This window comes from Solanum lycopersicum, chromosome 12 (genome assembly GCF_036512215.1).
Source record: "Solanum lycopersicum chromosome 12, SLM_r2.1".
NCBI classification, from domain to species: domain Eukaryota; kingdom Viridiplantae; phylum Streptophyta; class Magnoliopsida; order Solanales; family Solanaceae; genus Solanum; species Solanum lycopersicum.
In genome coordinates, this window is record NC_090811.1 from 62,218,137 (window position 1) to 62,244,370 (window position 26,234).

Consider the following 26,234-nt stretch of genomic DNA (forward strand, 5'->3'; position numbering starts at 1 on the left):
ACTAAAGGGGTTGTTTTGTTTTTGAGAAAATTATAGTATGACAAATTCGTGAATAATGAAATATAATGGAGAAGTATTATTTATTTTTTTATTATTTTATCATGTGAGTAATGGTATCAAACTAGTATTTTAATATGATACAAATAAATAATCCATAAATTATTTATATGAAAATTAAAATTCAATCAAATATAACATAAAATAATCAACATTTTTTAGAATTACTTCCTTAAATGAGTTTTAAATACTTCCAAGTTGTAATAAACACCGGATTCAATGTATTTAACAATAAAATTCAATATGGACATTTGATAATAAATATTTCTTTTAATATATATTTTTTTTTAAAAATTATGTTTGTCAATAAAACTTTGAAATTTAGGTTATAAGTTAATTTCAAAAATTGGAAATACCAAAATTATTGCATTGTTTCAATCCAAATCACTCATAAAAATTTTAAAAAAAATCTAATTTATAGTATTTATTGTCCAACACATTTTTAATTTTCAAAATAAGTACAAATAATTTTTCACTTTATAGAAAGTTAGCAAATAGTATAGTGTTATCTTGCTAACGGTGGTTGATGTTTGTCCTTATACAAGTTGTATTAATGTCTTTCAAAAGAATATCTATCATTATTTGTTATTGTTTTCAATACTCTATTATGATATTCGTTTATCGCACTACTGTGTTGTAGTGTTGCTTCCTTTTGATATACTGCACACTGTTTTCTTGTGACTCACCTACAGTTTCATTTTTGTATCTGAAATTATTACATCTGAGTCGAAGTTTTTTTAGAAACAATCTCTTTATCTTCATGAAGTACTGATAAAATCTACATATGTTTTATCCATCCATGAGACTTGAGAGATTTCACGAAGTGTGTTATTGTTATCATTATTATTCTTTTGATTATTTCAAAATCAATCTCCTAAAAAAGCACTATAAAGTACTTCGTTAAGAATCTTACTAAATACAGTGTAAATAAGAAAAAAAAATCTCAATATTTTTAAAATATTAACAAAATCGCGTATTTTAAACTATGAAAAACATATTAACAATTCACTTAATATGAATTAGAAGGATAAAGATTTTTTCTGATTACTTTTGTCTTAAACAATAGCTTTATAGAAAAAATAATTAAAATTAAAGAATTGGAAGACAAAAAAAAAAGAAAATAAACATTCCTTTAATTTTATAAATAAAAATTGGAATAAAAAGAAGTAAATATTCACAATTTTGTTGCCAAACAGACCCTTAATATATAATTGAATAAATTGATCTACTTGGAACTTGTAGTACTACTCTAGGCAGCAAGTTTCTCTTTTTTCTTTGTTCTTTTGCTCAGCACTAGAGCCTAGAAGAAGGAAAAAAAGAAGTATGGACTAATGGAATAAACATAAAAAAGAGAGAAAAAAAAAAGAAGAAAATTCTTCAGACAACAAAAACAGCTGTTTTCCCTTCACTACTTTTTTTTTCCCAATCTCTATATAATTGCAAGAATAGAATAAAGTTTGCAACTTGATTAAAAAAAAAGAATAATAAGCTGTGGGGGTAGGGAGGAAGTTAGTTCATTAGTTCATTGCCTTGTAAAGGCACAATCTTGATTCTTGATTTGTTGACAAATATGGGTTTTTGGATGGCAATGTTGCTGATGTTGTTATTGTGTTTATGGGTTTCTTGTGGAATTGCTTCTGTTTCATATGACCATAAAGCTATCATTGTAAATGGACAAAGAAAAATTCTCATTTCTGGATCCATTCACTACCCTAGAAGCACCCCTGAGGTATACTCTCATGTCAAAAAAATAAATAAAATTTACTTCATATGTTGGTTTTGATGTTCCATGTTTTTGTTCAAGATTGTTTTTTTGGCAAATGGGTGTCGAAAAGTTTAAATTTTTTCCTTGTTTTGGGGTTACACAGATGTGGCCAGATCTTATTCAGAAGGCAAAAGAAGGGGGAGTTGATGTTATACAGACTTATGTTTTCTGGAATGGGCATGAGCCTGAAGAAGGGAAAGTGAGTAAAGTAGAATAATTTTTTTCCCCAATTTTTTCATGTTTTTCATCATTTGCTGCTAGTATTTAACATTCTTTTTCTTTCCAGTATTATTTTGAAGAGAGGTATGATTTAGTGAAGTTCATTAAAGTGGTGCAAGAAGCAGGACTTTATGTGCATCTTAGGATTGGACCTTATGCATGTGCTGAATGGAATTTTGGGTATGGCTTGAAATTATGACACCCATATAAGCATAAAGTTATGTTCTTGCTCATATTACTTGTTTTTATTTCAGGGGTTTTCCTGTTTGGCTGAAGTATGTTCCAGGTATTAGTTTCAGAACAAACAATGAGCCATTCAAGGTTAGATCAAGTTGTTATATGAAAAATACTTCATTTCAATGTGTCTGGTTTCTAATTTGGGTGTTATGTTCTTTTGTGTAAATGCTGTAATGTAGGCTGCAATGCAAAAGTTCACTACTAAGATTGTTGATATGATGAAAGCAGAAAAGCTCTATGAAACTCAGGGTGGTCCAATTATTCTATCTCAGGTTGTTAAAGAAATTTCAGTATCTTTTGTTATCATTTTCTCCACTAATCTTGCAAATTTGTTTGATGAAGATATTTGTCTTTGAATTTTCTTGACAGATAGAAAATGAATATGGACCTATGGAGTGGGAACTAGGTGAACCTGGTAAAGTTTACTCAGAATGGGCAGCCAAAATGGCTGTGGATCTTGGCACTGGTGTCCCATGGATCATGTGCAAGCAAGATGATGTCCCTGATCCTATTGTAAGTAGATTCTATATAATTTCATTAATTTTCTATGCAAAAATTATTGTCAGTTGTCAATAACCTAGATGTTGATGAATTAATTAAATAAAGTAGTTTTAGTCCCTGCACATGGGGGTGGCTTTTGTTCCTACTCCTATCTGTTTTCTTGTCTCTTAAAAAAATATTCAGTGACCTTTGACTCTTGTAATCACACACTTGTGAATATGTTTGTTTCTTAGGGGTCATTTGCTAGGATGCATTCGAAAAAATAATGCATTCATTAATTTTGTGTATTACCTTGTTTGGTAAAAATTTTCAACCTATTTATAAGTAATGTATACACTCTATTTGGTATTATGCAATGTATAATTAATACATGGCAAACCATGTATTAGCAATGCAAGGGTTTTAATTGTATGTATTAGCATGGTTAAAGATTCAATTGCCCTCAAAACCATTTTCACATCCTTTCCACTGTATTTGTGGAGGGTAATTTTATATCAAATATCTTTTCTTTTGGAAATTATACCATGCATGTTATTTTTAATACAACAAACTAGACAATGTATAAGAAATAATCTTGGCATAGCTATTACTAGTAATGCTGGTGTTGCTAGTACATCCTCTTCAACACTATTCTTATACACCCTGCTAAACGACCCCTTAGTGTTTTGCAAAAGAACATTCTTTACCTGTCTAAATCAAACCACAATCAAAGAGATGCTGTACTTTCCCGTTTGAATAGCTACTTTTACTAATATTTTAAAACATCCTGGAAAAATAACTAGTATTAGCATGTCTTCTGTTCCTATTTCCTAAAACAATTTTTCTCGGGTATTTAGGATATTTTACCTTAATGTATCTCTTTTCCCTGCTCAGATTAATACTTGCAATGGTTTCTACTGTGACTACTTCACACCAAATAAGGCTAATAAACCCAAGATGTGGACTGAAGCCTGGACAGCCTGGTAAACTGCATTTTCATCTCTCATAAGCAATAGCTGATAATATCTTATTTACATCTTTGCTAGAGTTCATGATGGGATGATTTTCTGTTTTGATCATGCTGGCAGGTTTACCGAATTTGGAGGTCCAGTTCCTTACCGTCCTGCAGAGGATATGGCATTTGCTGTCGCAAGATTTATACAAACGGGAGGCTCCTTCATCAATTACTATATGGTAATTCATTGGTCTTTGACATTTAGAAGTATGTTTCTTCTGAATCCAAGAAATATACATTTTCCTACAATTCTTGTTTGTTCCCCTTTTTTTTGGACAGTATCATGGAGGAACAAACTTTGGAAGGACTTCTGGTGGCCCATTTATTGCTACTAGTTATGATTATGATGCACCCCTAGATGAATTTGGTACGTTCTTTCTTTAAATCTATGTTTGAATTGTAACATTTTAATGTAATGTGATGGTTATGGATCAAAATTCTATTTCCTGTTTTTTTCCTTACCATTTGTTTAAGGAAAAGAGATTTTTTTTTCCTGTGAACTCTTTTTTCTTTTCTTGTTATTCCTATTTATATTAGTACACTGCTTTCCATAAGTTTTTTCACTCATGCGTGAGGGTCAGCGCTTCCATTTCTGATTCCTTGACCAAATTATGTGTGCTTCTGTTTGGATGTAATATTAGTTTTCCATGTTGTACACCTTTACTTGCTCGAAAACAATCATTGCTGTATATTGGACTGAATGCTTTGATCACTTATTCAAGTCATTCTAGTTCAGAAGGCCATGTACCTGTTGTACTAGGCTTGCAATCTGCATTTAGAGCAATGTCTTCTGCTTCTCCTAAAACTTGATGAATTCCAAGTTTGATAGAATAAGTTCAACCACTTTTGGTAGCTTTACTGATGCTAGCAGTTCCATTAAATTAATTACTTGGAAGTCCTGTTCTTCATCATAAATGAAATTATGTTTCTCAGTCAATCTATTGTTGATAAAAAGTTACGTCATACTATGTTGTTGTTCAGTTAGTCTACTGCTATTGAGAAATTTTTTTGAGGTTTCTTTACAATCAAGTCGATGATTAGAACTAGGAAGAAGATGTAAAAGATGAAAAAGAAGAGTAACTGAAGTGGAAATAATCGTTTTGCCTAAGTGATCTTTTTTCCCTTTGATCTTCAGGGTCATTACGGCAGCCTAAATGGGGTCATCTGAAAGATCTACATAGAGCAATAAAGCTCTGTGAGCCAGCTTTAGTATCTGTAGATCCAACTGTGACATCCTTAGGAAACTATCAAGAGGTGACATTTATTTGGGTTCCTCTGAAACGTTTATATCATCATTACCAGAATTGAGGGGAAAACAAACTTTCATTTCTCTTACAGGCACGTGTTTTCAAGTCAGAGTCTGGGGCCTGCGCTGCCTTCCTAGCAAATTACAACCAGCACTCTTTTGCTAAAGTGGCATTTGGGAACATGCATTATAACTTGCCACCCTGGTCTATCAGCATTCTTCCCGACTGCAAGAACACTGTCTATAATACTGCAAGGGTGAGAAAAAAACTCTTCTCCTGAAGTACATGTGTTGATATCTCACATTTTTCTTATATTTTACTTTCTTGAGAGAATGCCTTATACGTAACTGCACAGCCAGAAAACTGACAGCACAGTCTTAATTCAATGTAAAGGTTGGTGCTCAAAGTGCTCAGATGAAGATGACTCCAGTCAGTAGAGGATTCTCATGGGAGTCATTCAATGAAGACGCAGCATCGCATGAAGACGACACTTTCACAGTTGTTGGGTTATTGGAGCAGATTAATATCACAAGAGATGTATCTGATTACTTGTGGTATATGACTGAGTAAGTGCTTCAGTAGCTTCTGGTATCACTTTCACAAACAAAATAAGGAAGTTAATTACACTTGAACTACTTTAGATTGCTCACATGTTTATAATTATAATGTTTACCCGCAGCATTGAGATTGATCCAACAGAAGGATTTTTGAATAGTGGAAATTGGCCTTGGCTTACTGTCTTCTCTGCTGGCCATGCATTGCATGTATTCGTGAATGGTCAATTAGCAGGTCTGATGTCTTTTGTTACATACAACTGTGGTTTGAGTCTCTTTTTGTTTTGCTGTTTTATATCGGAGGTTCAGGCTTTTGATTGGTTGCAATTATGTCCCGAATGGTGCAAGACGAAAAATTGATGTCCCAGTCAAGCAGCACGTTGTTATTTAACGTTTCCGTTCATCCAAACTTTTTGCAGGAACTGTGTACGGAAGTTTAGAAAACCCAAAACTAACTTTCAGCAACGGTATAAATCTGAGAGCTGGTGTGAACAAGATTTCTCTGCTAAGCATTGCTGTTGGTCTTCCGGTATGCCCCTCTCTCCCCACCCTCTCTTTCTCTATTGCACGTGCATACGATCATACATATGCCTGGTTATCGCCTCATGGCAGTTGCTTCGTTCTATGCGTTGCACTAAAGTGAAACTGATTTTGAGAGTTATACTTCAGCATTTCCAAAATATGCTCATCACATGTCTTGCTTTTACATGTGTTTGAATGTAGAACGTTGGCCCTCATTTTGAGACATGGAATGCTGGTGTTCTTGGACCAGTTTCACTTAATGGACTTAATGAAGGAACAAGAGATTTAACATGGCAGAAATGGTTCTACAAGGTTTGTCTTTTTAGAATTGTTTGCTTATAATGCCTCTCTACCTGACTTTTTATTTGTTTCACCAGGTTGGTCTAAAAGGAGAAGCCCTGAGTCTTCATTCACTCAGTGGTAGCCCATCCGTGGAGTGGGTGGAAGGCTCTTTAGTGGCTCAGAAGCAGCCACTCAGTTGGTATAAGGTGCATAACTCATGTCTTCTCACCTTTTTAGTTATTAAAAGTAAAAGTTATCCTTCAATAAGAAAGTAATATTACTTAAAAGGATTACGCTTTACGGAGCCATTTACAGCAACATGGATCATATCAAGAATTCAAATTTCTTTTCCTTCAGAAGCCTACTAAATCCCTTTTCTGTGTTTACAGACTACATTCAATGCTCCAGATGGAAATGAACCTTTGGCTTTAGATATGAATACCATGGGCAAAGGTCAAGTATGGATAAATGGTCAGAGCCTCGGACGCCACTGGCCTGCATATAAATCATCTGGAAGTTGTAGTGTCTGTAACTATACTGGCTGGTTTGATGAGAAAAAGTGCCTAACTAACTGTGGTGAGGGCTCACAAAGATGGTAAGTAATGACAAAACTTACTGAATTTTACTCTGATGTAACAGTAACACGAAGCTCCAACTTAACTGAGACTCATAAATTCAGGTACCACGTACCCCGGTCTTGGCTGTATCCTACTGGAAATTTGTTAGTTGTATTCGAGGAATGGGGAGGAGATCCTTATGGAATCACTTTAGTCAAAAGAGAAATAGGGAGTGTTTGTGCTGATATATATGAGTGGCAACCACAGTTATTGAATTGGCAGAGGCTAGTATCTGGTAAGTTTGACAGACCTCTCAGACCTAAAGCCCATCTTAAGTGTGCACCTGGTCAGAAGATTTCTTCAATCAAATTTGCAAGCTTTGGAACACCAGAGGGAGTTTGTGGGAACTTCCAGCAGGGAAGCTGCCATGCTCCGCGCTCATATGATGCTTTCAAAAAGGTATTTATGAATCATAATTTGATGAGTTGACATGAGAAACTGATTGGTATTGATCCGTGTCTTTTCCTAACGATCTCTGAACTAGACTAGACTGATTTATTTGCATCTTAAATTGGTTATTATTACTATACTTGCAGAATTGTGTTGGGAAAGAGTCTTGCTCAGTACAGGTAACACCAGAGAATTTTGGAGGTGATCCATGTCGAAACGTTCTAAAGAAACTCTCAGTGGAAGCCATTTGTAGTTGATGATTCTGAGTATACAAGTGAAAAAATACTTGAACCACTCATATAAACATTTTTCAAACGAGCTACTAGACATCCATTAACCCACACTACCATTTTTTGGCTTTGCTGGGGTTGAAGTTGTACAGTTAAGCAACACACCTCTTTGATCAAAGCTCACCTGATTATGAAGATGATTGACGAAAGATTCTGTACATGTAAGGTTTCGTCTAATTACACATACAGATATGATTCTTGATGAATCGATGTGCAAATTTTGTTTGTGTTAGGGTGAGAGAGACTTGAAAAGCATTTTGCTTTCATGATGTTCTACATTATACAATCATAATGTAAGTAAGCAAGCAATAATTCATTGCTTTGCACATTGAAAAATGCATTTTACTATGTTGCAGTACACCATCAAGCTCTTTCAATTACTATGTTTTCACTTTTTGTTCCTTAGAATGTGTTGTCTGTCAAGATATTTTGATGTTTCAACATGTCTGTCAAAAGTTTTGTTTCTTGACAGCTATGCAAGTGAACAAACTAAATATGAAAATGCTGTGTAAAGCACATTCAGAAAGAAATATAGCATAAATATTAAGGACGTTCAAAATTAAATATACATTCAATATCTGTATGTCTCATAATTTTCTAACGAAGGTGCACACCCTTCGAGTGTGCACTAGCTCACACCCTTAGACTAAGGTGGCTCCGCCCAGCCCATTCAAGTTGTCCAAAGTATGCCTATAAGAAAGACACCTTGGTGACATGTCTGGTACTGTGTCCCCCACAATGAGAGTGTTTTGTCTGAAAATGGTATGTCATGTCATTTTTCAACACCTCCTATGGGTTCATCAAACTTTGATAACTCATTTAAACATAATTATACGATGAACATAGCTTTTTTCAATTTAAATAGAAGAAAAATATTCATGTCAAATAAAAAGGTATAAAACTTGATATAAATTCGTAAAGATTGTCAAGATTAATTCACCTTTTTGATCTTTTAACCATGTGATGCAGTGGTAGGATTGCTTCACCAGAGGTCTCAAATTCCAAACATATGGGTTCAGAACCAATTATAGCCTTGTGCTCCAAGCTTGCTGTAGGCAAAATTTCTGGTAAAATTCTACCAGATGTATTGCTAAAAGCTACAAATAATGTGTCAACAATGTAACCAACAAAATAAACTGGAGTGACAAAGAAACAAATCAAGCCTACAAGGCTGGAAATTTCAGCCTTTGTTTGTCTGTCCTATGAAGTAAACGAAAACAAAAAACTTTGCAACTCTTTCTACATATCGAAGTCATCAAAAGTAAGACCATTTTCACTATACCACTACATACTATGAGATATGGTCAGTACTCAATCTTCACCAAGGAGTATATTTTTTTGGACAAAGCACAAGCAAGTATAACACCGATGCAATCAACATGACCCCTTCGTAAATTTCAAAATCTCTTGATCAGTCGATCTTCACAGAGGAGTAGATCCTCCGAACAAACCAGAAGCAAGCATAGAAACCAATTGTTCCCGTTAGCACAAAGAAGGCATAGGAGGCAATCAACATGTAACCGAAATACAAGATTCCTGAAACCAGCTTTGTGATTTCCAACTTGCTGAAGAAATAGAAAACAGAATAGAGAAAGAAGTACAATGCAGAGGATCCAGCAGTCAGATAAGATCTCCACCACCAATAATAATCTTCACTGCACAACTGGAAGTAGCAGAGAACTATTGTTATCTCCGCACACGTGATTATCAAGATCAGAAAGACTATAAAAAGGAAGCCAAATATGTAGTAGAACTGGTTCAGCCATATGGAAGTCAAAATGAAGAACAACTCAATGAAAACAGCTCCAAATGGAAGAATACCACCGATAAGAATTGAAAACGCAGGTGTTATGTACCATGGTTGCTCCGGTATTTGTCTAGGTATTTTGTTTGTCTTAACCGGCTCTTCAGTGACCACTTTTTTATTGCCCATGTATCCGCCAACAAACACTAAAGGCACTGAGATACCAAACCATAAGCACACAAGAGCAAACATAGTCCCAAAAGGCACTGCTCCGGAAGATTTCTCTCCCCAGATGAGAGCATTCAGTACAAAGAAGACAGCAAAAAGTATACCAGGGAACATAAAAGCAGTTTTCAAGGCAATCCTCTTCCACTGTGTTCCCCTGAATGTTCGATGAAGACGTGCAGAAGAATAGCCAGCAAACAACCCCATGAAGACCCAGAGCAGAACCATGGCAGTCATAAGTCCACCACGGTTAGAAGGCGACAAGAAACCCAGCACAGCAAACATCATTGTCACTAGTGTCATCGCAAATATCTGGACACCAGTCCCAACATAAACACACAATAATCCACAATTAATAGGAGGGCGGAAAACATCTCCATGAACAAGTTTCCATCCTGTTTCTTCCTGAGCTTCATCTTGTGTTTCTAGTTGATTATAGTTAGCAATATCTCGGTACAGAGTTCTCATCATGATCATCGCAACCATACCAGAAAGGAAGAGGACAATCATAAGAGAGTTTACGATGGAAAACCAGTGAATCTGATCATCATTCATGAGAAGGTATGTATCCCAACGAGAAGCCCACCTTATCTCACTCTCCTGCAGAAAATAGATAAAAGATCAGCAAATGATAAATAATGGTTTTGTGCCTGAAGTAGGAGACATATAACAGTTCAATATGAAGATACCTTGAAGGAAACATCATAGGAAAATACAATTTCCTTATCTGTATCTACTTCTTGGGGTATAACACCACCTAGAATTAAATTTCTTGTATTCTGGTTGCACGTCGTCACTTGAGGGTTCTTGTCATTCCATTCCTTGTACTCATGCTTAATGCTGTCAAGAAAAATCAAGTGAGAGAAGAAAATCCAGGAATAATTATACCTTCCCCAAGAATACAAAATTTGAATACAAACAGAAAGGAACAGGTTTGCATCTAAACCTATTTGGAGTGACTTCAAACCCAACAATACGAGCTGTATCAGTATCAAGATCCTTCTGATACATGACTCGAAAGCTTAAGTGGTTGTTGATAAAATACTTTCCCTCTTTACTCTGGCAGAAGCAAGTGAATGCATCAACAGTTAGATTAGTTAGCAAGTATTATGTCATCATTCTATATTAGTCCAGTGATTGCACTAACCCCAGCATAATTTCCCTTGAACCCAACACGGAAACCATGCTCGTAAGTAGTTGACTGACTCCCATCTCGCCTTTGTCTAAGAACAGCAACAGGAAGGTTATCCAGAATCCTGCATAATTTATTTGAATGATCAAAGTTAATTTTTTTATGGTGGTGCAAAAACATGAGCATGGTGGGACTGAACTGCAAAAGAAAAATTAAACTACATTTATCGTACATATTGACTCTGTATTCATCATCAATCTTTTCCTTGAAGTTCTTTGCATATTCAGCAACAAGTTTTTGTCGACAGACCACTTGACATGGCTGTTCTTGTCTCATTTGAAACTGTGAATCAATTTACAACATATACAACTCAGCCAATTCACTAGTAAGTACATGAACAAACATTTTTAGTGTCATTTTCAAACTAGAAGGAAACAGCATATCCTTACAGTATAAACTGAATTCTCTATTCGGTCCCCTCGAAGAACCTCCCCCAAATTCTCCGCACTATTCAAAATTTCAGTAGGTTTGCAGTACTTCAAGAAGTAATAGTCATATGGTAGTTGTGTCTTTGTAGATGACAGCTTGTTTACTTTGATATTAAGTGGATCACCCTGTAAGAACATAGATAAGAACAGCTTCTTTACACAATTATACATAGCAGAGAAAGCAGCAAAGAGTTGTTCCTTTACATAGCGTTTGTTCTTTTCCGCTAGAAGTGGGAAGAATCAAACAGAAATCATAAACACATATCACATAACATATAACAACACCCAAAGTCCAAACAAAGCAAAAAATAGCATCTTTTGAGTGATCTTCGCTCAGATGTTTCTACCCCACAACTAGTATAAATTCACTGCAATGACAAATATTTCTTGAATGGGATTTTCTATAGACAAACTTATAAAGACTTCAAAAGAAACTGATTCAATAAAAAGAAACGGTCAAAAGGGTCTCTTTCTCTTTGGGAAGGATATCTCAGAGCTTTAGATTATACCACATTTCTCCGTTGAGTTCACACTGAACTAGTCACCTTTTTTTTTTTTATCTTATCACACATTTGCCATGACACAGTCATTCAAGCAGGCCATTTAGTAGGGGCACACACATTAACCATCTCTACGCGGTCTATATATAGAGGATACAAATATATATATATATATATATATATATATATATGTATAGCAGGTAAAAACTGCCTTCACTGTAACAAAGAGTTGTGATAATATCATATAAGCAAATCCAGAGGAACTTGAGCTCAACTTCAGCAAAATTAATCAAAAGTGACTTATTTTCCTAGGATTAGTGTATCAACATAGGATATAAAATATCACATCCTTTACTACAACCAACCACTCAATTAAGCCACCATATGAATTCACGCCCATTACTAAAATCACATCCACTTGCAATCACATATTCAACAGTTGGTGAAAATCAAATTATTCAAGAAAATGATTATGGAAGGACATTAGTGGGCACCCCAAATCGAAAAATCTCTGATTTTTTTTCTTTCAAGAAATGATTATCATTACTTGACACCCAAAACTGAAAAATGCCCTCAAAAAATCATTCAAAAAATTGATCATGGGTATGAATTACTTGACACCGAAACTTCGAAAAATGTCTCAATCACTCAAAAAAATGATTATGGATACAAATCAATGGACACCCAAAACTATAAAAAAAAAATGTCTCAATCATCCAAAAATGGATACCCAATAACAAATCAAGAAGGGAAAAGGGTGGTGTACAGTTTGAAAATCTCGAGGAGCAACACCAGGAAGATAAAAGGACTGCGTAAAGGAGATGATGAAGAAGAAGAAGAAGCATAATTTTCGTCGATCTATATGTAATTCCATGCTTCTCTGCACACACAGCTGAAAATGACAAAAGAGTTCAATTAAGAGAAAACTTTATACAAAATTCCATGCTTCACCGTTTTTGATATTAATCTCATTTTTTTCCTGTTTTTACTATATAGTTTTATATAAGAATTGAGACATCAAATATATTATTACAAAAATTATATGCTTTGTAAATGATACGCAGATATCATCCGACGTACTTTAGAAATGTTGGTGTCCCATGCAAATTAAAAAACTAGAGTGTATACATGTCTTTCACTCTATATGTTCTAGTTTGACCGTCAATATTCTAGGAATATTGACGGAAGATATTTACATATCATTTACAATAGCTAGTTTATTTTTTTTAAACTTTTAATATATATCTCTTTTTTGACTAACATCATATACTTTGAATTTGCATATTATATAATCAATTTTTTCGAAATTTTATGAAAAGTAAGTATTATAAAAATTTAAAAATTATACTAATTTTAAGCTTATTGTATGAGGTGTGACATTCGATACGACGACGTGGGTGCGGGATCCATGCATGAGTACGACCTTTTCAAAAGTTTGCACAGAAAAAAGCGCTATTTTTCTGTGTAGCTTAACGTTGAATCAATTGATTTTTTTTTTGTTCACAGTTACACTTGTTTTGATCAAATCATTACATTATTGTAAATAAATTTGTAATCGACAAGCATTGAATCTGATTGTTTTTTCACACATGGGTATGCCCCTTCGATTCATGCTCTGTTACATATATGAAATCTGAAGTTTAAAGATTGGATTTTTATGTCTTGATTTTTGTATTTTGGATCATATATTTATGTTTTAATGGATCTTTACTTGGTGGGTTTTCTTCAGCTATTGAATATATTGGCTGTATGAAATTGTGAAATTACCCTTTGATTTGAAGATTTACTTTTTATGTAAATGTGTTGCATCTCGTTCTCATGGGAATGTAGTGATTAATGCTTTAGATAAGTTAACGCGTGAGTAATTCTTGGAAATGTTTTTCTTTTTTTCGTGATTTTGGCTATGCTTTACTTGAGCTAACGGTTACAAGGTAATAGGTAAGGCTATGTGTATACACCACACCCTCCCATACTTCACTTGTGAAGTTATACTGGATATGTTATTGTTTTTCATTTTTGATAGATATGGGAAGGTATGCTTTGGTTTGCGAATTAGTTACCTTGGGGTGATAATATATGGATTGTTATGTGAGGAGTGAGGACTTTGATACCAAAAGATTTAGTTTTAGTAATTGGTATAAATATGTACATGTTATATAATTTTGGACTAAGAGAGAAAAGTACAAATTTTGTAATCCTATTTATAGGTTGATATGATGTACCTTCAGTTTTAGGATGAAATTGTGAACTCTCTCTCTTTTCTATGTGAACTCTCTCTCTTTTCTATGTTACTAGTATATAGAGTAATGATGCATTGTGGATTTTATTTGTTTCCATGCAATACTGGATGCTGATTCAATTTAAGGCCTCTTTAAAAGTTGGGTTCTTGCTGACTTTATAACATATGGTTTCAGATAAAACCGATGAATGTTGTTCCACCCACCTCATTGATGGGGATGGAGTCTTCAATGTTACTGGAGTTGAGAGTTTCATAAAGGAAGTTAAATTTGCTGAATGTGGTCTTTCATATGCTATAGTATCCATAATGGGTCCACAAAGTAGCGGTATGTGGTCTTTCTAGATGAACTCAATTGCTAACTTCCATTTTCCAGTTTGTAATCTACTAATGTAAATTTATCTTGTGTATATTCTTAATTGACTCGATTATCATTCCCCTCTCTAACTTCGAATGAGACCATTCCAGGGAAAAGTACACTGTTAAATCATCTATTTGGTACTAACTTTAGAGAGATGGATGCTTATAAAGGAAGGTATGGGCTTGTCATTTAGCTTATCATAGTAATTCTGTGTATCCTATAAAAGTGAGCATTATCAATATTCTTTTCAGGTCACAAACCACAAAAGGTATCTGGATGGGTCGATGTGTTGGGATTGAGCCGTGCACCCTTGTTATGGATTTAGAGGGCACTGATGGGAGAGAGCGTGGAGAGGTTCGTCTAACTGACTTTCTCGATGATGATTTACTTTCCCACATTCTTTTTTGCCCATGCTTGGCTTTCAATGTAGTTCCTATGACTGTTTATATATTACATCATATGTATCAACAGTTAATGTGATTTATTCCTTTTGCCCACATTATCATTAGTTATTGCACCTCATATGGACAAAGGTTTGTCCTTTTGCTGCCTTGTCCTACTAATTTTCCAGTATGAAGTGATTTATTCCAATTTGGTATCCACAATCTTCACGTCTTCCTTTTTACTGCATTCAACAATGCTTCACTGAGATAATTGAGAACTTCTTCAACACGATGTTTTTGATGGAACAATTACCATGGATTTGCTGGTTTATGAGATCTTTTAAATTCGACTTCCCTCATCTCTTTGTCGACGTACTCATTTCTGTGTTAAAACAGTCTATGCATCCACTGTTAGCTACTCCATATTAAAATTTGAAATTTTCAAATTTCTGTGGTTGACTTGTAGCCACCAAGTTTCCTGCTAACAATGCTCATCGAATGCTCTCTCTATATCTCATCCAGACTTTATGTTCTGTATAGGATGACACTACATTTGAGAAGCAAAGTGCCCTCTTTGCGCTAGCTGTTTCTGATATTGTGCTAATCAATATGTAAGTTTTCTTTTAGTGTGTGAATTACATGCACTAGCGATAAATTAAAACATGAAAAAAGAATATCCAAATAGACAAGTTGTTTATAAGTTTCAAATTCAGGTGGTGTCATGATATTGGCCGTGAACAAGCTGCAAATAAGCCTCTTTTGAAGACTGTTTTTCAGGTATATACAAGGTGGTACCTTGTCTGAATATTTGGATTAACTGTTTTACCAATTAACCTTAACAGGTTATGATGCGGTTATTTAGTCCTCGGAAAACGACTCTGCTGTTTGTTATACGTGATAAAACAAGGGTAGGTTCCTTCTTCTCCCATGTATGATTTTTCAGTTGAAGATATTCCTACATTGATTGTATCTGTTGATTGTTGAAAAGATTGTATATCTAGTTGATTTTCCCATTGTATTTGTAGACTCCCCTTGAAAATTTGGAGCCCGTTTTAAGGGAAGATATTCAGAAGGTATCATATCCATGTTTCATAATATACAAATTATTGTTGACTCAGGTGTTGATTCTTATTTCTTTATATTTGATGTAGATATGGGATTCTGTCCCAAAACCGCAAGCTCACGAGGAAACACCTTTAAGTGAATTTTTTAACGTGAGTCTCTTCAGTTAGATCTCTCATAAATTTCTTGTTGCGTGATTTTCTCTTATGCATATGCATGTAATGAAATTGATTGAATGTCCAGGTTGAGGTTGTTGCTCTTTCTAGTTATGAAGAGAAGGAAGAGCAATTTACAGAGCAGGTAGACACAAATCAATTACTGGAAATTAGTTAATTCCTCTATTTTGAATCTGTTTGGTTGGGCATATAGTGTTTGCCGACATATTCAGATTACCAATTCTTTTTGTTTGAGCTTTTGGGTTATTTAGATTATGTTTATCCTTGTTATCCTTGTAAAGGTGGCTAGTCTAAGACAGCGATTCTTTCATTCTATTGCACCTGGAGGTCTTGCTGGAGATAGACGGGGAGTTGTTCCTGCTTCAGGCTTTTCATTTAGTGCACAGCATATGTGGGAGGTTATAAAAGAGAATAGGGACCTTGACCTCCCTGCCCATAAGGTTATGTACCCTGAATCTGCTTAATTGAAGTTTCAGCTGATCATTATATCCTTGTTGATGTGCTTGATTTAAACTAAATACAGGTTATGGTAGCTACAGTGCGATGTGATGAGATTTCCAATGAAAAATATGACTCCTTCATGAAAAATGAGGTAGTTGAATTGTATTAAATATTTAGTGAATTGCACATTGTACTTTTTCATATAATCAATTGGAACATTGGTACTCACATGTAATGATTTATCTTTTGTTTTAGGAGTGGTGTCAATTAAAAGAGGCCGTGCAATCTCATCCTGTGGGGGGCTTTGGGAAGAAGCTTAGCTCAATTTTGAACACTTGTTTATCTGAGTAAGAACAGTATCTCATTTTGCGTTCTTTATAACTCTATGCATGTATATTTTCATACGTCGAAATGAGTTTCTTGCCTTTCTCATTCTTTCTCATACACACCAAAGTAGTTGTACAACGTTTCAGATACCAAATGACGATCGGAAGGAGTATATTTATGTCTGAGGGAAGCATGTCTATATGGTGATGTTTCTTAATGTTCTCTTTCTTTCCCTTGAGAAGGATGCATTCGAGCAGTCTTGCAGTGGGAGCAAACCACAAAATTATGTTTGATCACTGAACTGTTCTAAGGCTATGGTATTGTGTTATTGATACATCTTAGTTTTGGGTTTGCCTGGTATAGTTCTATGTAAAGAGCCTGGATGCATACCTACTAATACTTTTAAAACACATGAAGTTGTAAGGTGAAAGAGAGTTTAGTACAAAGGATAGACTGACAATTTAAAGCTACAAGCAAAGTTGAACCGGTGCATCATTCTGGAATTGTGCAGAATCATGTTTCGTATATGCATAATTCTATACTTAAATCTTCCTTGATATACATGTTACGAACTTGTATGCATATTGACAATAATAAGCATGTAGCAGAGTATAAGATCTTTTTCCTTCTCAGATATGATGCAGAGGCAACATTCTTTGACGAAGGAGTGAGATCTTCAAAGAGAAAGCAGTTGGAAGAGAAATTGCTTCAGGTAGTGACACTAGACTGTTCTCTCCCCTAAACTTGTTTCACTGTTTAAAACTTGGTGGATTTCTTTTGTTTGATGACAGTTACTAGGACTAAATATACCTAATAACTTTCAATTCTAATGTAACAGTTACTTCATGAACTGCTGATGGCATTGCATTTTCCATCCCTACTAGAAAAAAATATACTCCCTTCATTTCGTCTATATGATGGAGTTTGACTAGGCAAGTTTAAGATAGTCAGTTTGACTTGTGTGTTCTATAAGTGGAAGCGGAAAACTTATTTAAACAATGGATGAAAGTTAGTTTGACAGAGAAAATTTCACATTGAAGTTCACAAACTCTTCCATGAGTTTCATCTACATTCCAAACAATTTTCCATCATTCCTACATTCAAATGTCACTATGTGTGGATATGAAAGTTTGAAACGGAAATATCCTTTTGCTTATTAAAATAATTCAAATCGTCACTTGGTATGATGCAAGCAATCCTTTTGCTAACAAGGTAGCTCCAGTTTGTTCCTTGGAGTGATGTATCAACTAATCTATACCTATACGATAAAAATTCTCATGCAACTATGCTGATGATTGCAGAAATATGCAACTTGATGCAGGGAATGCAGCATACATAATGCTCTCTCTCAGATGTGCATCTTCTCTAATCAAGAAAAAAAAAATTCTTTAACAAACCTCATGATTCATCCTTTTTCTGTTTGTAGCTCATCCAACCAGCTTACCAATCTATGCTGGGACGCATACGATCTGATACTTTGCAAAGATTCAAAGAAGCATTTGATAAGGAATTGAAGGGAGGTATAGGGTTCGCAATGGCTGCTCGTGAGTGCACTGGGACTTGTATGTCCCAGTTTGATGAAGAATGTGCAGGTACAGGAATAACATGTTATTGCTGTAACCCTACTCTAGTTAATCTGTTCCGAAGACACAGTCATCTTATCTGTCAGTATTGATCACTCATTAGCGAACACCTAGCTGAGCTTGTAGTTATCAAAGTGACTAAAGACAAGCATTGGTGGCTGATATATTTGCCTAGAGTAATATGTTGAGCTTAGTCCTAGCAGATTGCTTTATGAAATAAGTCTACTGATACAATATTTTGCAGATGCTGTTATTGACCAAGCGAAATGGGACTCGTCCAGAGTTAGGGATAAGCTCAAACGTGATATAGATGCTCATATCGCTGAAGCTCGTACTGCCAAACTGGCTGAAGTTACTACTCTCTTTGAGGTATGAAGTTTAATAACCTTTATATTTTAGTCCTTGTGCTAAATCAAAACTCACTCTGGGATTTTTAGATCCAATTAATTTGATAATTTCCTTGAAAAAGAAATTTAATATGACAATACATTTCTATCTGATATCTGAATGGCTCTTACAACATTACTACTTTGTTGCAACTGGATCTTACATGATACTCCATCTGTTCACTTTTACTTGTCGGCTTGTCCACTTTGGACTTTACACGTCCCTTAAGAAACAATGATTAATATTTTACCACATTACTCATATTAAATGATGAGTAGTCTTAGATGTTGGGAAATAAGTAATTGATGTTGAGGTTAAAATTGGAAAAAAATAATTGTCTTTTCTTAATATGCTAAAAGTGACAAGTAAAAATGAATCTGTTTTTGAAATAGTGGACAAGTAAAAGTGAACAGAGGGAGTACAATAGTAACTGAGGGAAGCCTTTTGAGATCGACTGTGTCTTTAGATGTAGTTATGCTGGCACTGAATGAGAGTTTTTGTCTAGACAAAACTAAATGACGCATTAGCTGGACCTGTTGAGGGTCTTTTAGATGGAGCTGGTGATGATACATGGCCAGCAATGAGAAAACTGCTTCAACGTGAGACTGACACAGCACTCACTGGTTTTTCGACTGCACTTTCTGGTTTTGAAATGGATGAACAAACAAAGGATAGTATGGTTTTGGGATTGAAGGATTATGCACGCGGAGTAGTTGAAGCAAAGACAAAGGAAGAAGCTGGAAGGGTTTTAATTCGTATGAAGGATAGGTACTGATATTTGATCGTCTTGTTCTGGACTTCTGACATTGAATACTTTCATACAAAATATGTGCTACTGACTTGAAAATTATGACAGGTTTTCAATGTTATTTAGCTATGATTCTGATTCAATGCCACGTATTTGGACTGGAAAGGAAAATATTCGAGCTATTACCAAAACTGCCAGATCAGCTGTATGACTGACTAAATTTATCTTTCTTTTCTCTGGTGTCGTTTAAGGTTTGAATATCACATAAATCTCTATTCTTTTAATTCTATCCTCAGTCTTTGAAGCTCATGTCAGTTATGGCTGCAATTCGTCTGGAAGATGAACGTGATAGCATAGAGAATACTTTGACTGTTGCACTTGGGGATGGAAAGCCAACCAAAAAAGGCACTGAATCGCTTGATCCTCTGGCCTCTAGCACTTGGAATGAGGTAAATTGCTTAGTGGATAATTTGGGTTTTCCTTACAAGTTATTTACAAGAAGAGAGCAAGATTATTCAAGTTATGGTCAAAGTGACTTCATAGAGTTAATACAATTTGAATATTTTCTTTGGAAGATCAACTAAATTGTCAATTTCTATCAGTGCAGTAATTTTTTTTGGGACATAACAGTACAGTACTTTATATACCCTTCTATGCAAACCTTGTCGCTTGGTCCAACATTTGCATTTGTTTACCTTTCTCATTTTGGTACTTAGACCTGCAAGATCAGAAAGATGCATGCAAATGTTTCTCTCTTGAAATTACACTTCTATTGAGTAATCTTTCTTTTCTATCATATTCGACTTATAATACATCATCTTTTGGTTTAACTTTTCATTTCAGGTCTCTGCATCAAAAACTTTGATCACACCTATCCAATGCAAATCATTGTGGAAGCAATTTAACACTGAGACTGAATATACTGTTACACAAGCCATTGCTGCTCAGGCACGTTATCCTACATCTTGTACATATCCATGTGCTTTTAGGACTTCGCTCTTTGTATACTTAATCTGTGTGTCATTATGACAGATTCTAAAACTCCAAATAACTAGAATGTATTTGATGGTGGCTGGAAACATGCTACAAAGTGTTATTAGGAATAAGTTTGATGCAATTTTGTACATTAAACTTCAGAAATTTGATAATTATGTACCACAGAATTTGAAGGGGTGAGTGCCTTTTTGTACTTGGTGGTTGATTACCTGTTGTGCTAGGAGTAAAACTGTGAGTTTTGAGTGGTGATAAGCTGGAATAAACCTACCTGAAAATCCTACATTGGTCCTTTATGGGATGAGTGGTCTCTCTAATATGACTTGGGCAATCCTCCCTCATAAGCTACCTTTCGGTTGAGTTACGCCTAAATGTCATATCTTACAATTGTATCAGCGGAGGATGCATCCCAATTCTTATTTCCGATGTTGGATCCAACAATAAATTGTCCACGCTCTAGATATCCAACCCTGGGCATGAGGGTTTGTGTGTGTGAAGAGTACCACATTCTCTTTAAGGGCTGAGTGGTCTCTTTAATAGACTTGACAATTGTTCCCCTCATGAGTTAGCTTTTGGGGCTGAGTTATGCCCAAGTTGCATAGCTTAACACTACCTTGAGTTGATTTTCAGTTCAGGAGAAGTGACCTTGAGGCATGCCTAAGCCCTGAAATGAGGCATAGCACAGTCATAGCACTTTACAAAGATAGGTGCCTGCCGCGGGAGGCACCAAGGCATGCACCTTAACAATGACAAACCAACTAATGGTTCTTTATTAATTTAGGTTAATAAGTGTTCTGTATTGACTATTGTAACACTGAATCACATACAATGTCCATCAAAATGATATATTTTTAGGAAATTAAGCAAATAAAAAGGGTTTGGAGAACTACACCAGTGATTAAGAACAATAATTTAGAAAATATAAAGTAACTAGGTACTTAATCTATATTAGAAATTTTTAATTTGCATCAGAAATATAGGATGGTTTTCCAAATTTGATGTTTTTATATCACATGGAGTATTTCAGTATTTCACTCAAGTGAAAATCTTGAAGTTGCTCTACTCAAATAGTTGTTTGATTCTACTTTTTTTTTGCATCAGTTAAACATATGAATGTGCATATATATACACACATACATCTAATATCTTATATTAATAGACTCCTTTGTCGTTAGCTTCTGATTGTCTATTTTTAAACTTTCAGGAGGCCAGCAAGAGGAACAACAATTGGTTACCACCTCCATGGGCAGTTGCCGCGTTGCTTATTCTGGGGTTCAATGAATTCATGACACTGTTGAGGTACCATTTTCTACTTTTGGATCATGAGTATGAAGTACGGTTGAATTTGCTCGAGTACACATTAGTTTGTTTACATATTTATTCGATAGCAGGTCATCACCCAACCTGCCCAACTTTAGACCACCTTTAAATCTAATGTTAGAATAAGGTAGAAGTTCCTCTATTTATTCTTCCTTATCTATCTAGAGAATTGAGTAATTTATTCAGTACTTTTAGTTTAGGCTTTGAAATGGAGGGTGAGATAACTTGTTAGGATCTACTCTTTTAGTCCACATCAAATTCAAAAACAGATCTATCTTAACCTGTGAATTTGGGTGGGTTAAGAAATTTGGACTAATATTGACACTCTTAGTCATGATACCACTTAGTTTGACAAGTAGAGACTTTTATATCCTCTCGATGATGGGGTGTACCCACTGTGATCCCATAGCTCATGTTGGTTTTTACTCTTTCCAGGAATCCTTTGTATTTAGGAGTCATATTTGTTGCCTTTCTACTAGTGAAAGCCCTCTGGGTGCAACTGGACATCTCTGGTGAATTTCGCAATGGTGCTGTAAGTATTAAATCTGATTCGTTAAGAAGTTCAGTTTTCTTGTATTAGAAGCAATTTGACCAAATAGCTGCTACGAGCTCTCTGTCTTTGCTGATCACATAGAGTATTATCATTGTAAACTTCCTCCATCGTCATAAAGTATGATCCTTATATCATTTACAGTTACATCTGACTTTCTAGACTTCTGTTTTCATGCAAAACTACAATCGCCAATACAAATTAGTTGCAATCTTACATAGCGAGACACATTTGTAACTTCCTTCCTATTCTGCAACATTTTTAGAGTTGAATCGTTTAGATTTGGACAAAGGGACTTGATACAAAACCGTGATTGGTTCTTATATCATAATGTGGAAAGCCTTTAAAGTTAAAATCTTTTCGTTACCTGATCTTGTATAATATATGTTGACAGCTTCCTGGATTTCTCTCTTTAGCAACAAAGTTCATTCCTACAGTCACCAACCTTCTTAGACGACTGGCAGAGGCAGGACAAAGGAAAACGAACGCTGCACCTCAACATAATCTTACTCCTGCATCAAAGGGGAATGACATCGACGATGACAAGATGATGTAAAGAGTGATGGATCAACAATGGGTTCTAATGTTTGACAGAATCTACATATGCACGGAAAACAAATACAGATAGAAATACATATACATTTCAAAATCTAAATTTTGGATCTACATTGGGAAGCAAGTCAAGTTTGTAGAGGTCTCTAATATTCTGTGGCAGCAAGTTTTTATGTTTATAGGATGTTTTGTGATGCCCAAGTAACTTAGTTGTGGGATAAACTAAGAGGGTTCTCCAATGTTTTTCTTGTTTGCCACCAATTTTGTCTTTAAAAAACTTAGGTACTGATGAATGTATTAATGAGATGTGATAATTTTTGTGGTTTTGTAATTTATATGGAAGAACTTAAAATTTCATTTTTGAGTTCCTTTTAATAAAATTCCAGAGGTATATATTAGCTAAATTAAGATTTTATTAGCCCTTCGAGTCCATTTTTTTTAATGATTTTGTACACCTTTTTGGCTACGTGACATCCATACACCTCTTATGTGTAGGGGTGCGCGATTGATCAGTTTTGGTCCTTAACGGTTCGGTTCTCGATTTAACCAATAAGAAAATGTTTATCAAATAAATAGATGACTTTTCTAATAAATTTTTCGTGACAAGACAATAATATAACTTACAAATGATCATAAAATGGAATCAATTATAACAAACATGAAAAGAACTATACATGTGTAACACAAAGAAAAATTAAGAGCAATGAGGTTTTTTTTACTTTAAATTTTGAGTTCTGATGGTTTGTATAATGTGGATTCTGAACACAGACATAACTAGTAATATGTTGAGATTAATATTTGATATTTATGTAGAGAAAATGGTCTAAAGTCCCCCCAAACTATACCTGAAATTCCAACTACACACTTCAATTTCACAGGTGTTCTATTACCTTCTGAACTGTTTAAAACTGATATAATTTACTGTGTAAACGCTTATGTGGCGCGGTGAGTATAAATTTTATTTTAAAATTTTTCTTTCGTAAATATGTGTATTTTTAATTATTTTTTTTTCTTATTTATTTCTTTTCTTCTTCACAACATAAATCAAATCTCTCCATCACTCACCTTCTCTAAGTTTGGATTCGCCATGGAATTTCATTATTCTTCTTGATTCTAGAATTTTGTTTATTCAATTTGTGCACGAAATTAGAAAATTTTGAAAATCAGCTCCTTATTAATATTATTAAAATTGATAATCATCATGTCTAACCACATGGCCCAATGGATTAGCTAATTCTTATATTGATTTTTTTGGTGCCCTAGTTTAATAATTTAAATTCAAGTGCAGAATGGATTTTGGGTTGTCAACGAAACTCATATGTGATTTTGAAAGTAGAAATGAAAAGATCTATTGCTATATATCCATTACCTCAATTTGAAGAATTCAATAAATTCATCCATGAAAATAACTTGAGTATCAATCAAATAGTAGATAAAATGGTTAGAACTAAAATTCTTACTAAATTTTACCTTTCCAATTGATAAACTTTTAATGTTTGCAAGAAGATGAAAATGGTGAAAAAAAGATTATTCAATTGTAAAAAATGAAAGATTATCAAAGATTTATAACTTTACCTTTTAACAATAAAACTTGAAATTTCATAACTGTACATTCCATAAATGTAAGTTTAAAACTAGCATGAATAAAAAATTTAGAAATTTTCTCTTCAATGACAAAAAAAAAAAGGAAAAAGAAAAGAAGAAAATGGTTGGAAAGAGAAAGAAAGATAAAACAAAGAAAAATATCATAATTTTTTTATTAAAAATTAATATATATGACGTGGCAGGTGAGTGTGTTCACTCTCTAACAAAAATCTGGGTGTGGCCTTTTAGGGGATTATATATTTCATTTTTAAAATGTATAGAGGGGTATTAGGACCCCCGCAAAGTATGAGTGTGTAGTTGAAAAATCGGTAATAGATTAAGGGGGCATTTGACTATTTTCACATTTATGTAATTGATAAAAGTAGGAATTACTATAATCTTAATGAGTTATCGATTTACTCAATAACCCAATATTAAAAATCAATATTGAACTATGTGGAGACATAGAGTGCCACATAGCCAAAAGATGTATTAATACGTGGTTTTTTGCTCTGAATTCTAACAATTTTCAAGTATAGGGTTCAAGAGTTGGAATGAAATAAAATTATTAAATCTGCATAGATGTAAGTTAAACAGTGCTCATAATCATGAAAAGAAGTATGAAGATTTAATGCGACAATAGCAATCAAGAGCAATCAATTCAAGCTGCCTTTGTTAAGCTATCCAATCAAATCGAGCTTAAGCACACAATTTGTTAATAGACTTCAATTAAAGTGGTGAGACTTCTCCTGCATCAAAGATTGACATTTTGTGGACATCGTAAAGATGAATCATCACTAAACAAATGTAACTTTTTTGAAATTCTTTCGTGGTATGTGAAGCGATGTGATAAAATTAATGAACTTGTGTTGATAAAGCTCAAAAACTGACTAGTCGACTTCTCGTAAAATTAAAAAATATATTGTCACTACATACGAGCTTGAAATAATTAAAATTATTATGAAGGATCTAAATAGTGATTATTTCTTGTTACTAGTTAATAAATCTTGTGATGTGTCACGTAAGAAGTAAATGATGATAATTATTTTGCGTTATGTTAAGAAAGAGAGGTTTGTGGTGGAACAATTCATAGGAATTATTCATCTTTGTGATACTAGTGCTTTATGTTTGAAAGAAGCAATTGTTAACTATCTTGATCAATATTCTTTGAGTTTATCTTATATATGCGAGGGTGTTTAAATTGTCTTAAAATTTTAATTGAACAATAAAATAGATCGGCTTATTCAATTCATTATTTTGCTCATTTACTTCTATTGACTCTCGTTGGAATATCCACAAAATGTCTTTCTGATGGAGAACTTGTATTGACTTTTAATGTCTTAAATGTAGCAGGAGGTTTTTTTCAAGTACTTGAATGAACTTCGAGAATCTCAAGTAGAAAAAGTTCATGAGGCACTTGATATGGGTGAGATTGAAAGTGGTAAGGAATTGAACTAATAAATTGGTGTTGCTAGAGCTATCAATATTCAATGGGGTTCACATTATAAATATTGTAAGAACTTCATTAGTAAATTTGACTCTATTACTGATTTTCTTGATAATTCTGAATTTGTTTAAGAGAAAGCTAAGACAATAAAGTATCTCAAAGTCTGTCAAACATTTGAGATTGTTTTTCTATTGCATTTAATGGTAGATACTTTTTATGGTCACAAACAAGCTTAATGAATCATTACAAATAAAAGAAAAAGATATTGCAAATGTTATTCAACTTATAGAAGTGATGAATAAAAGACTGCAAGACTTAAG

The 26,234-nt window shown here is 34.2% G+C and overlaps 3 protein-coding genes across 4 annotated transcripts; 2 read left to right on the forward strand and 1 right to left on the reverse strand.

The window, feature by feature from the left end:
• The first annotated feature begins 1,324 nt into the window (after window positions 1-1,324).
• TBG1 (beta-galactosidase) lies at window positions 1,325-8,034 on the forward strand. The gene is given in 19 exon segments (NM_001247536.2): window positions 1,325-1,786; window positions 1,926-2,021; window positions 2,109-2,221; window positions 2,296-2,362; window positions 2,458-2,550; window positions 2,648-2,791; window positions 3,653-3,741; window positions 3,847-3,952; window positions 4,053-4,140; window positions 4,909-5,027; window positions 5,112-5,276; window positions 5,414-5,586; window positions 5,700-5,809; window positions 5,994-6,103; window positions 6,298-6,408; window positions 6,474-6,584; window positions 6,768-6,973; window positions 7,058-7,394; window positions 7,532-8,034. Coding segments are annotated over 19 exon segments (2,508 nt in total). The 5' UTR covers window positions 1,325-1,627; the 3' UTR covers window positions 7,643-8,034.
• A 691-nt stretch (window positions 8,035-8,725) lies between these two features.
• Window positions 8,726-12,738, reverse strand: LOC101253461 (transmembrane 9 superfamily member 7). Its single transcript, XM_019211535.3, has 7 exons — window positions 12,531-12,738; window positions 11,226-11,390; window positions 11,009-11,118; window positions 10,792-10,900; window positions 10,591-10,703; window positions 10,334-10,484; window positions 8,726-10,244 (listed from the first exon to the last, which is right to left on the reverse strand). The coding sequence occupies exons 1-7, from the start codon at window positions 12,636-12,638 to the stop codon at window positions 9,087-9,089; spliced, it is 1,914 nt and encodes a 637-aa protein (XP_019067080.1). The 5' UTR covers window positions 12,639-12,738; the 3' UTR covers window positions 8,726-9,086.
• A 416-nt stretch (window positions 12,739-13,154) lies between these two features.
• LOC101253164 (protein ROOT HAIR DEFECTIVE 3-like) lies at window positions 13,155-23,301 on the forward strand. 2 transcript variants are annotated; one of them, XM_010316009.4, is made up of 23 exons: window positions 13,155-13,357; window positions 14,179-14,328; window positions 14,469-14,535; window positions 14,613-14,715; window positions 15,285-15,355; window positions 15,458-15,521; window positions 15,587-15,652; window positions 15,770-15,817; window positions 15,896-15,958; window positions 16,050-16,106; window positions 16,264-16,422; window positions 16,506-16,574; window positions 16,679-16,770; window positions 17,384-17,462; window positions 18,177-18,342; window positions 18,578-18,702; window positions 19,226-19,488; window positions 19,577-19,673; window positions 19,765-19,917; window positions 20,312-20,416; window positions 21,666-21,760; window positions 22,217-22,313; window positions 22,726-23,301. In XM_010316009.4, the coding sequence occupies exons 1-23, from the start codon at window positions 13,354-13,356 to the stop codon at window positions 22,885-22,887; spliced, it is 2,355 nt and encodes a 784-aa protein (XP_010314311.1). In that variant the 5' UTR covers window positions 13,155-13,353; the 3' UTR covers window positions 22,888-23,301. The 2 variants fall into 2 exon arrangements, with proteins under 2 accessions (XP_010314311.1, XP_004252376.1); XM_004252328.4 differs by lacking the exon at window positions 13,155-13,357 and having other exon boundaries at window positions 14,169-14,328.
• Window positions 23,302-26,234: the final 2,933 nt, after the last annotated feature.

Excerpts from the sequence above, each read along its gene's own strand:
- LOC101253461 (XM_019211535.3), bottom strand. The coding sequence starts at position 12,638 with ATGGAATTACATATAGATCGACGAAAATTATGCTTCTTCTTCTTCTTC. Across the intron at positions 11,119-11,225 it reads TAGAGAATTCAGTTTATACT|TTTCAAATGAGACAAGAACA; the intron begins GTAAGGATATGC and ends ATTGATTCACAG. Across the intron at positions 10,704-10,791 it reads TCAAGGGAAATTATGCTGGG|AGTAAAGAGGGAAAGTATTT; the intron begins GTTAGTGCAATC and ends TGCTTCTGCCAG.
- LOC101253164 (XM_004252328.4), top strand. The coding sequence starts at position 14,169 with ATGGTTTCAGATAAAACCGATGAATGTTGTTCCACCCACCTCATTGAT. Across the intron at positions 15,522-15,586 it reads TTTTGAAGACTGTTTTTCAG|GTTATGATGCGGTTATTTAG; the intron begins GTATATACAAGG and ends TAACCTTAACAG. Across the intron at positions 15,959-16,049 it reads CTTTAAGTGAATTTTTTAAC|GTTGAGGTTGTTGCTCTTTC; the intron begins GTGAGTCTCTTC and ends TTGAATGTCCAG.